The sequence below is a fragment of the Periplaneta americana genome, chromosome 16 (assembly GCF_040183065.1).
Source record: "Periplaneta americana isolate PAMFEO1 chromosome 16, P.americana_PAMFEO1_priV1, whole genome shotgun sequence".
NCBI classification, from domain to species: domain Eukaryota; kingdom Metazoa; phylum Arthropoda; class Insecta; order Blattodea; family Blattidae; genus Periplaneta; species Periplaneta americana.
The window spans coordinates 189622746-189635453 of NC_091132.1; the positions used below are offsets into that span (position 1 = coordinate 189622746).

The 12708-nt window shown below is 38.6% G+C and overlaps 1 protein-coding gene across 2 annotated transcripts in view; it reads left to right on the top strand.

Moving 5' to 3' along the window:
- LOC138692268 (ankyrin repeat and protein kinase domain-containing protein 1-like) overlaps positions 1 to 12708 on the top strand; it is a 30872-nt gene that overhangs the window by 13713 nt on the left and 4451 nt on the right. Inside the window, exons 3-6 of one of the 2 annotated variants that reach the window (XM_069815427.1) lie at positions 1927 to 2013; positions 4361 to 4435; positions 4691 to 4765; positions 4875 to 4955. In XM_069815427.1, the coding sequence (XP_069671528.1) occupies positions 1927 to 2013; positions 4361 to 4435; positions 4691 to 4765; positions 4875 to 4955 (318 nt within the window). The remainder of the gene's footprint in view (positions 1 to 1926; positions 2014 to 4360; positions 4436 to 4690; positions 4766 to 4874; positions 4956 to 12708) is intronic. The other variant, XM_069815428.1, reaches the window with a different exon arrangement.

Consider the following 12708-nt stretch of genomic DNA (forward strand, 5'->3'; position numbering starts at 1 on the left):
AGATTTAGGACATTTGCTCCTAAAAAGCAAAATGCACGAATCTTCGCAGTCTCACCTGAAAAACGTTGTTTCATTGGCTATGTTACGCAACTCATACTGCTGTGCAATTAAGTGAAACGAACAGAACAAACATTCTCAAACATAATCAAGAAGTGAGAAAAAAAATCGTGAAATTATTTAAAAAAAATTGATTGTATCAAATTTTGTGGCCAATATGAACTTCCCCTTAGGGGACATGATGAAAAAAAACGATTCGAAGAACCCTGATGTGTTTCGTGGGTTGCTACAGTTCGTGAGTAATCTAAACGAGCCTCTCAAAAATCATTTGGAACATGTCACTGTTTAAGGTTATTCTAAGACAATTCAGAATGAACTGGTAGATTGTAAGTTCAGTGTCTGCCGATCTGAAATTCAGACTCAAATCGATGGTATTAGTTTTTCTTAGGGATTAGCAAATGGTCCCACAGACATCTCCCAACTAAGTCAGGAAGTTTTGGTTTTTCGATATGTAGTGCATTTATTTTTGTCCTATACTTATTAGTAATGGTATCAAGAAGTGAAATTTGTATCTACCGAAATGTACTGCAGCTCTCCCAATCCACAAGTTCACGAGCCGCCACTGATCCTAAGAGCTCCAGCTCTTCCAGAAAATTAGTTTTCCATTGTTGAGTAAAATGGTGGTGTCAGAAATCCTGATGAGAAGGAGCAGAAGTCGAACCCAGTAGCCATCCGGCTGGCGAACAGTGCGACCTAATTGACGGTCGCACAGCAATATGCTTCATTAAATTTTAAGTTGCCATTTGCATACATTAATAGTTCCATAATATAAAGATTAGTTGCGGTCATAATTTCTGCTGTAATAAATAATGACCTCCAGAGAACAGTCAACTTACAATTTGTTAGTAATCTGATGGCTCTTTTTTGAATAAGAAACACTTTGTCAATGTAAGCACCATTCCCCCAAAGTGATAAACCATTTTATACAACAATGCTTTCGAAAAAGCAAAATATCCTGCTTTAACAGCAAGTCGGGGCAAGTTGCCTGGTTGAGGTTTTTTCCGGGGTTTTCCCTCAACCCAATACGAGCAAATGCTGGGTCGCTTTCGGTGCTGGACTTAGGACTCATTTGACTAGCATTATCATCTTCATCTCATTCAGACGCTAAATAACTTAAGATGTTGATAAAGGGTCGTAAAATAGCCTACTAAAAAAACTTCACATACCTATTTATTTTCAGATTTTCGAGACACAATCTGTTACGAACGTTCCTCCCTTCTTCGAAGTAAGAATACATGTAATTTAGTTGGCAATGAGATCAACCTAACGTTCTCTTGCAACCACCCACAAGAACTGATTTTTCGTATATGCTGTTACCATTTTACAATTCCATTTTATTTCTAAACACAATTTTGTTTGCTATTTGTAATCTTACGAACTTATGTTTCGTGATATCGCCATATATTGTCCATGCATGGCTTATAGTTCCTTCCTACGTACACGTTTTCATTGATTATCTCTATTATATTCTGCCAACACGTAGTTTTATTTACTACCACACATACACTGATATATTTTTATTGTTATAATTGTTAGTGTTTTATGTTTTTATTCTATTTTAATCAGTGACATTTATATACCTTATTGTCGTCGATTATGTAAACTCCTCACATAATAGATATTTCACAGCTTGTTTACTTTACACAATGCACTCTGTAGGTGTACCTATTTGATTCGAAGATGGCTCCTTCGAACCGAACACGTTTATCTCTTAATATGTGCAAATAACATCTGTGTTTTTAACCACATTTATATATTGATAAATTTTGTTGGTTTTAACAATAAATTTGAATGTTAAGGCACAGCTTATCGGACCCAACATGGTTTTGAAATTGATTGAGTTTTGTTTTGATTTGTTTTTATTCACAGGGGAAAGAATTACTGCAGGAGATGACAAAGAAATACGAAAAATGGCAACTGTTGCGGCTCCATCATGATTATGTAGGCAAAAGTGACGTAAGTAGTGAGCTGTTACCATGGTTACAATCATTTCATAGTTCTAGGTGTATTGTACACGATACGACTTGAAATATACTGTGTCCGGGACAAAATTTACCAATAAGAAAGTTGAATAACTCGCGTAATAATGGAGATAGGAAAATGAAATTTGCGGCAAATGAAAGAGGGACATTTTAAGTTTTATGTGTGATATTGGAAACATTTGGTCATTGTTGTTGACATAGCTGTAATTAAAATGGCGTTCACAGTGCAACAAAAAGTTCAATGCTGCTATTGGCTTGCCGAATTCAAGTATCCGAAGATAGTGGAGAGAAGATTTAGACAACAGTGGCCTGAGAAGCAACCACCAGATAGGCACACAATAACAACTTGGCATAGAAAGCTTCTTGAGACCGGTTCTCTTGTAGAGAAAACACCACGCGGGAAGAAAGTGACAGAAGCGCAAGTCGACAGAATTCCAACGGAGCCCGTGTAAGTCTGTTCGCCGTGCCAGCAGGGAACTTGCAATTCCAAAGTCAACTATCCACGATGTTCTGCACAAGAGGTTACGTCTGCATGCATACAAGATTCAATTGGTTCAAAAGTTGAAACCAAACGACTTGCCTGCACGATATGATTTCGCTAGTGACATGCTGTTGAAAATTGATATTGAAAATGGATATCTGCAGAAGGTCGTGTTTAGTGATGAGTCCACCTTCCACGTCTGTGGGATCGTCAACAGGCATAATTGTCGCATCTGGGGATCAGAAAATCCGCATGTAGTGAGGGAATTGGAAAGAGACAGCCCTAAGATTAATGTTTGGTGCGGACTTACACATGAAACTGTGATTGGACCGTTCTTTTTTGTGGAAAACACTATCAATGGAAATGCGTATCTTGATATGCTGCAAAATTACGCCATTCCTCAAATCTCACAGGGATATGTTTTCCAACAAGACGGAGCTCCACCTCATTATGCATTACATGTTACAGATCACTTGAATGAATGCTTTCCTCAGCGATGGATTGGTCGAGGTGGACCTACAGCATGGCCTCCCAGATCCCTAGACCTAACCTCACTGGACTTCTTTTTTTGGGGATACATAAAAGACATTGTGTACACGACTGTAGTGGCAGATTTGGAGGATCTGCGTCGGAGAATTGTCGCTGCTTGTGCAACTGTCACTCCAGAGATGTTACGAAACACATTGCAAGAACTTGAATATCGCCTGGACATCTGTCGTGCTAAAACAGGTGCACACATAGAAGTTTATTAGTGGCCATTCGAAACTTTGGAAGTCCCTTTGTCAATTCCCGCAAACAGCATTTTCATCCATCAATTATTTGGTGAGTTATTAAACTTTCTTATTGGTAAATTTTGTCCCGGACACCCTGTACATAAACGTCGTTTTAGTTATTATTTCCTAACTTCTTTTGTACAACCTTCCTTTTTCCAAAAATATATAATTTAAATGAAATTTCAGGGTGCAAGGGACAGTGATACATCTAACATGAACTCATCAAGTGAAGTAACATAGCTTCTCCTCTCCAACTCCACTGTCTCGTACATGGTGGACTCTGTTAAACTCAATAATCCAGTCTAAGTTTGTGGTAACCAATTGCTTCGGAGGACTGGGTCAGTAAACAAACAGGAGGGGGAGGTTCTGGGAGGGCTGCTTAAGGTTAACCTGAGATTAGGTGTGCCAGGATGTTATGGATTTGCAGCAGGGTTCATATCTGGATAGGTGACGGAGGAGTCCCTAGGTCAACAACAACACCCAAGGTCCGGTTAGGTGACTTATTGTAGGGGCTAGAAGCACCCTTATCCAAGATGATTGCAATCCCATAGGAGTCATGTATTCAAAATCAAGTATCCTTGATAGTCCGGGTTGGGAGTTGGGTGTATGGCTGACAACATACCCCGTAAAAATACCATTGTTAAGAGACCAAAATGGCTTCGGAAAGGATGCTGTATAGAAATTCGATCACAGCAATGGCAAAGGATAAAGAATATAAATTGTGGCACGTAGAACGTTCGTTCCTTATATAAACCAGGGATGATGAGAGAATTTGTTGAGCAAATGACCGCGTATAAAATGGATATATGTGCCATACAGGAAATGTGATGGTCTGGGATTTGGGAATGGATCTTAAACTTTCTTTGTACACATCCGGCAGTATCCAGACCAAGGAATAGACCTAGGGGTTGTGTTCAGCGGGATCTAGGAAGATCTGGATTACACAGATGAAAAGAGCTGTCGGCAGATAGAGATGAATGGAGGAGAACCATTGAGAAGTCGAAGGTCCACCGTGGGCTGTAGTGAAGAACAACTGAAATTCCTCTAACATAATTTTTTTGTTATAGACTAAAGAGGAAGAGCTGAAAAACCTCAGGGAACTAGTAGACACCCAGCGCCGGTTGTTGCGTCAGCAGGAAGTTGTAAGTGATGCTTTGTTGCCATGGTTACAGTTACGATGAAAATTTTGAAGGTTCACTCAGTCCGTGTGTTTTTATCATTATCTGATCAAGATTTATTTTTTGTGTTACTAGGGCATTTCATAGATGTGATGTAGACGAACTCAGTTCTTATACATCAGTTATTGTTGCCTAATTTCTTTTATACAATTTTTCCTTTTCTCAAAATATCACGTGACTAACCGAAATTCCGCTGACCGAGGTTTTTATTTGTTACAGAGTAGAGAGGAAGAATTGAGAAACCTCAGAGCACAACTAGAAGCAGAGCGTCGGTTGCTGCGCCAACAGGAAGTTGTAAGTGATACTTTGTTGCTATGGTTACAACCACGAGAAACTTTCGGAGGACCACTCGCTCCGTACTTCTGCTGATCATTCTCTGACCAAGTTTTATTTTTTGTTGTAGAGTAAGATTGAAGAGCTGGAAAAACTGAGACAAGAACTAGAAGTCAAGTTCCAATTGCAGCGTCAACAGGAGGCCGTAAATGTGAGCTTCTACCATGGTTACAGTTACGAGATGGTTTTCAATAATGAAGGACTCCAGATCGGAGAGAAATAACATGTTCCGACTCAACCATAACCTGCTTAACACAAGCCACAAGAATAAAAGTTGCAAAGTCGCAGACACTGACAGTAGACGACTGACGGGTTCTGGGAGGGAGAGCAGAAAAGGAACAATTCTATGCTTGGTAGAACAATACTGGGTGTTCATTTCAAAGTGTCATGACGTCACTGTTGTTGAGTCACCGATTTGAAGCGAGTTTCGGCTTATATGTCAGAGAAGTTGCCCATTATTCAAGGCGTTCTTCAGTCTGAACTTGAAAACGTGTACGGTATAACTTGAACGTCGTAGCAACAGATGGCGGTCTGTACGGTCTGTGTGCTACCATAACCTCTTTCGAACTGTATTTTGCGCGGGCATGTCGTACGCAGGGTATTTGTTATCATCGGTTGCGTACGGCAACATTCCACAATACAAATCAAATGCTCCGTGTCCATGTTGACCGTCGAAGTTAATGTCAACAAATACGTAAGTAATCGTCTTAACCCTCTCCCCATATCCCGACAGTACGTGTTTCCAAACTTCAAGCTATGCAAAACCAAAAGCTACCATGATCCAAACTCCATGTGTATATGTGACCTTTGCGAGTGTTTCTGTGACAGATACCATGTACTTACGTGCAGACAAAGGAAAGAATCACGACACAATTCTGTAGTGAGTGAACGGCAACACCAATGTGTCAGATTAAGTAATTTGTGCTACAGTGACATCTATGCACATTTGTCCGCAATTCTTTCTTATTATTACTTGTTTCCAAACAGTTCACATTCCTGCCACTACCGGCGTTACCGTACGTATCGGTACGTACTCTTCAGAATGAACGCCGTACTTGCTAGGCAACTTCTCTGGCTCATAGGTAATACACTAGTCTTCTGGTCGAGGTGGATTCCTCCAAGGTGGTGACCGAAGGATGCAATGGTGGCTCTCGTGCTCTTCTTTTCGTCCATGTACCGACTTATCACCATCCTGCCCCTTTTCGTTCTCTCTTCTTTTTCATCACTGTATTTCTCCCTGCTGGCCACCATTGTATGCGAAACGCCCACCACATCATCAGTCATTTTCACCTCCCATCCTCGCTGCTTTGTTCTTGTCACGTCCGCCTACATGACGGGATTTGTTAAGAATGCCTGAGGGGCTATATTCTTCTTCCTCTTCTAATTTATTTATATTGATTTTTAGGTTAAGTTTCCTAGTTTTGTAATTCATTTTGATTGATTTTCAGAGAAGTCTGTAATATATATTAGGAATATTTATTTTTCAGTCACTGACTTTACTGTAATATAAGTAAGGTACAAAACCTTCACGTTACATGTTTTAAAAATCGTATGAACGTTTTCGTTGGATTATGCCAACATCATCAGATACGACATTCATTCTAGGAATATCATTAGTTTCTACAAATACAATACATATTAAATAACATAGAAAGTAATGAAACCATACTAAAAAGCAACATAATTACGATACAAATGTCATTCTTGTGTGACTGCCCTTGTTATCAAATAGTTAAAAGTACACGTGTGAATTACAATATTTATATATGTGTTTGCAAGTCTTCACAAGTAAAATAATAAAAAATGAAAATAGAATAAACTGCATATTGTAAATTGTGAAGAGATGCAATTACAGTATTTGAACTATATTAGCGAATTTGTTTATATATATTCTTATTGCTGCAGTCTTTCTACTGTCCAGATATGTGTGCATCGTGGTGTGTATCTTGTAGGTTTGCCTTGAGTGCTTGTTCAAAATTATTATGGATGTCTTTGAGTCCGACGATATATTTCAATGATAGGTTGTTTTATGGTGATTAGCAGTATGTGCTTAATTAGACGGTGATGCTATTCATCCAAGCTAGAAGTGATCAAATTAAATAAAATATACTATCAATAAGTTAATGACCCAACTTTAGATGAAGATTTTGAGAATTTTAATTCTGTGTAACGTATTGAATGGATAAAAACTTACATGGTTAATTTATTTTATGGTCGGTATCCAAATACTGTAGTTATGCTAACATATGTAGTAAGGTGCAAGTCAGCTATTAGGTTTAACTGAAATAAGATCAAATGTTAAATAATTAATTTTAATAACATTGATAAAACAAGTTTCATGAATTTGTATCATATGATTTAAATTAAGAACAAAATGATAAATGTCAAAAAAAAATCAGTGCTGTTAGTTTGGGTAATTGAATAAATTACGAAGATGGATTAGTTACGTAAGTTATTAAATAATAACAGAATTTTAATTTTGTGGATGCATAAATCAAATTTTATTAATTATATTATCTAATAGAAAACAGTTGGAAAACAAGTGTGTAAAACTTACCAAGTGTAAACTAAGTGTTCTTATACTGTAATTGTATCTCTTCACATTTTACAATATGCAGTTTATTCTATTTTTTATTATTTTACTTGTGAAGACTTGCAAACACATATATAATTATTGCAATTCACACGTGTACTTTTAACTACTTGATAATAAGGCCAGTCACACAAGAATAACATTTTGTATCCTAATTATGTTGGTTTTTAATATCTTTTTATTACTCTGTATACTATTTAATATGTATTGTATTTGTAGAGACTAATGATATTGCTAAAATGAATGTCGTATCTGATGATGTTGGCATAATCCAACGAAAACGTTCATACGATTTTTAAAACATGTAACGTAAAGGTTTTGTACCTTACATATATTGCAGTAAAGTCAGTGACTGAAAAATATTCCTAATATAAGTTTCCTACGCTTATAACTTCTGTCTCACTAACGGGCATCTTTCCTATCCCGTGGTTCTGCCTCACGGTTTCGAGCGAGTTCTTCCGAATTGTGTGGCCCGACAGGGCGCCCAGCAACGAAGCGATAGTGGACCTTCACATTGCCCCTATATGCAAGTCCGGGTACGGAGCCCGGATCAGTGGTCATATACAGTCATACAGCCACTCTATGGAGGCCCGGAGCGATTTAGGCACCCCGGGGCATATCACTGCGAGGTGTAACCGCAGACTGATCGGGGTCGTACTGTGATCAACGACAAGTCCCCTGAAGCTGCCACCATGGATTATTCGGCTTATGGTCGGCGAGCTTTTACTAGTCGGTTGGTGTTAGCCGTGTAGTTCTACTATTGTTAGTGTTCAGTGGGGAACCACGGACGGTTATGACTTGCTTCTAGTGTAGGACTTGTCGTTAGGTGTGTAACGACCAGTTTGTAGGATAACTTCCGTGAGCTGGGTTGTTTCGGATCGGGCTAAGGAGGGTCTACACAGCCGTCAGGGCAGGGCGTAGTTGCGCCACACGGTCAGATAAAATGCAGCATATAAAAAAAGGGTCCCTGTTTTGTGGGCATAGTTGCGCCCCGTTCCCATCAGGTAGAGAAAAAGGCATGGCATAGTTGCGCCCCGTTCCCTTCAGGTAGAGAAAAGTTGCGCCCCGATGAAATAGGTAGAGAAAAAGACACTACGGAAACTCGAGCCTTGTAATCAACCAACCTTATTGATTTCTTATTCCATTTATATTCATTATCGATACCGTTAAAATGAACACCATGAAGTTTGCAGTATTTTATTAACTGTTTTTCTACTGTTCATGCAGTGATTATCGATAGCCTACCGTTAAAATGAACACCATGAAGTTGGCAGTACTTTATTGACTGTTTTTATACTGTTTATGCAGTGATCATCAATAACCTACCGTTAAAATGAACACCATGAAGTTGGCAGTACTTTATTAACTGACATATTCAAATGAGTGAGCCGTTGGAATATGGGGCCTTAGCAGTCTTGACATTTTATTAGTGATTTTCACACCGTCTGTGGCGTATTGTGAGGTTAATTTAAAATGAATGTTAAGTTTAGTGAAAAGGGTGAAGAGTTAATAATTGATAATAGTTCTGAGTTTTAATTTTCGAAACCCTGTACCGTAGGGTTGATGTAGAAACAAAAAATGCAGTTCATTTATTGTGTGTGATCGATAAAAAAGTGTTATTTTAAATAGCAAAATTGATCATACGCTAGGCCTACCTGATTTCAATGCAGCTATCACTGCAATATTTTAAGTAATTTATTTATTTTATGACAATCACTTTCGTGTGTACTATGCTCATCGGGGCGCAACTATGCCATGTCCCATCTGCTACCTGATTTCTTCGGGGCGCAACTATGCCATGTCCCATCTGCTCCTGATTTCTACTGGGCGCGATTATGCCATGTCTAGGCCTCCCAATTGACCGCGGGGCGCAACTATGTCATACCGAGCCGTCATAGACCGTGAATAATTTTTAGGTGTCTTTTTCTTTCGCCGCCCCCCCCCAGGAGAGAGGCTGACGCCAACGGTTCCGATCAAAATTACCTCTTTCGCGCTCTTCTCCCCCTCCCTTAGATGAACAAGTGAATAAGAAACAGAAGTTGGCAAAAAACACGACTGGTGGCCATATGACAAATACTGCTATGGATCTGGACCCTGAGAAAGTGTCGCCTCCGAAATTTATGAGCATATCAATGGATGAACCGGATAAAACAATGAAAAACATCAGTCTGTCTTACGTGAGACACGCACTCGACGGACTCGTTGGGAAGTAAAAAATGCAACTCACTACGCAACAGTAGTCTCCTCATCGAGACTACATCTCCAAACAGAGTGAGACGCTGTTGAAAGCGAAGTTGCTGAACACCACTCGGGGAATAGTTCATACGGATTGTCTGGACGATATATGGGGACTCCCCACGTTACTACGCCGAGCACTGTGTGGATTGTTCTGGGGACCGCACCGCAAATTATAAAAATTTAAAAATTGCCCGAAATATATGGTTGTTTAGTCAACTGTCCGAAGACAGGTTTCAACCTCATAACTAACACCAATAAGACATCACTCATGAGGTGACTAGGCCAGAAGATAATGGAGTATGGTGTTCAGTTCCTTTCCTCCTCCAAAGCATAATTGCCGATTATCTACATATTCCACTAATCAGACTTCAGATGGATACTTACTTACTTACTAGCTTTTAAGGAACCCGGAGGTTCATTGCCGCCCTCACATAAGCCCGCCATTGGTCCCTATCTTGAGCAAGATCAATCCAGTCTCTACCATCATATCCCGCCTCCCTCAAATCCATTTTAATATTATCTTCCCACCTACGTCTCGGCCTCCCCCAAAGGTTTTTTTTCCTCCGGCCTCCCAACTAACACTCTATATGCATTTCTGGATTCGCCCATACGTGCTACATGCCCTGTGCCCATCTCAAACGTCTGGATTTTATGTTCCAAATTATGTCAGGTGAAGAATACAATGCGTGCAGTTCTGTGTTGTGTAACTTTCTCCATTCTCCTGCAACTTCATCCCTCTTAGCCCCAAATATTTTCCTAAGAACCTTATTCTCAAACACCCTTAACCTATGTTCCTCTCTCAGAGTGAGAGTCCAAGTTTCACAACCATACAGAACAACCGGTAATATAACTGTTTTATAAATTCCAACTTTCAGATTTTTTGACAGAAGACTGGATGATAAAAGCTTCTCAACCGAATAATAATACGCATTTCCCATATTTATTCTGCGTTTAATTTCCTCCCGAGTATCATTTATATTTGTTACTGTTGCTCCAAGATATTTGAATTTTTCCACCTCTTCGAAAGATAAATCTCCAACTTTTATAGTTCCATGCAGAGAAGGATATTCAAGAGCTCCGAGTTCGAGAAAATATTACGTATTTCGAGACGCGTAAGCGTATTTTTGATCAACAAAAGAAGACGACAGAAAAGTCGTATGCATCAGTACTGCAAATGTCAACAGAAGGGATTGATGCTTCCACGCAAACACCACCTCTTGCAAGTATAACTGGGAAGCGAAATGAGACCGCAACCCAGATTTCGTGGCAGTCTACCGACTTTTATTGTGAAGTTCATAGTAGAGCGCTATGCCTGAGTTCGAGTAGGCACCACACTTTCTAACGAACATCTTCAAGAAAACGGCATTCCGCAGGGGTCTGTATTAAGCGTTCTTCTTTTCTGCATTACGATCAATGGAGTTGCTCACTGTGTTAGTGGACGAGCATCTTCTCTGTTGCACGATGATGACTTAGTTTGTGTTACAGCTCCCGATATCTTCCATCTATCGGTCGACAGTTGCAACTGGTCATCAGCGTGTTATCAGAATGGTGGCAATGGGAAAGAGAATGGTCTGCGCTAGACGAAAATAAATTGGGAAACATAAAGAATACAGTCTGAATTTGGGATTCGTCCACAAGAGCGTCACAACATGAAGTTTTACTTATCCGGTTGAGAATTGGCCACTATCGTTTGACACATGGCCATCTCCTACTTGGTGAGCCTCAGCCGGACTGATGTTTGCCATCTACCAGCATGGATTGAACATATTTTATTCCATTGTATGAAATATGACCGTGTCTGTCGTCAATACACAATTCGGCCGAATTGATGTGACGCTCTTGGAAATGATTTTAATTCTGCAAATGCAGTTCTGAGCTTTTATCCTATACAGGTCTTGACAAGGTGATTTAGATTTTATTTCACCAGCTGTTTGTTTAACCTCCGGACCCTTTACATCCGGATGTTATTTTGTTTTACTTTACTTGACGTATCGAACCATCCACATCCGAATATTATATAGCGTTATTTGTTGTTAAATTTATAGTTTATTTGTGTCTGGTGGCATTTCTTGTTATCATTTTATGGTTGCTTTTTAAAGTTAGTCCTGTGTTCAATAATAATAATTGCTCTTTTATAATTTTTTAACAATCATCTTGTTAGTAATGCATTTGTGTAGCTGATTTTAATGTGACAACGATTTTAGTTCGTGTTAGTATTCAGTTTATTGTATCGTTTGTGTTTTTTTAAGGGGAGAGGATGGTATTTTTTTTGTGAAAAATTAGAAATTTTCAAAAACAAAAAAAAAAAAAAATTCTTTAAAATACTCTGTGATATGTGTGGAATGCATACCATAACATTTTGTGGGTGTTTGTGCCCTTATCGGATGTTGAGACGTCATTTTTAAACTTCCTGCGGTATAGATTTTCAAATCACACGCCCACTTTTATCGGTTTCCAGTAACTTCATTTTTTTTTGCTACATTGCCAGACAAAATTGGATATAATTTCTGAACTATGAAAGATACATACATGAAATTTAGAACACACATTCTTTAGATTATTAGGAAACGTTTCTCTGTAACAGAATTTTGTTAATTGATTTCATTTTAAAAATACGTCCCTTTGTTTGCAAGAAAAGAAATCAGAAAATTGTTATTAAATTTTAATTGTTTATTTTACAAACGTAGGGACTAATATCAAAATTCTGTTACAGACAGTTTGTAGAACATGCTTTTGCAAATACATTGCAAAAAAAAGTTTGAATCTGCCTTTAAAAACGGTTTAGATATATATCGGTTTTAGTACAATCCTGCATTGGGTATATATTTTCTTTCAAATTTGGGCCCCCAAATAATTTTTTTTTTTCAAAATATTTATATTTGGTTGAGTTCCTACAGCTATGAGCTCTCTACATACAAAAAATTAATATTTTACATCAATTAGGAAAAAAAGCTTTAAAAAATACTATCATCTCCCCTTAAAGAATTTTAGATAAGGGCGCAAATAGTCATAGTAGCTGACGAACCCTTTTTTTAAAACTCCACTAACTGCAGTGCTACTATCATTAGTAGTA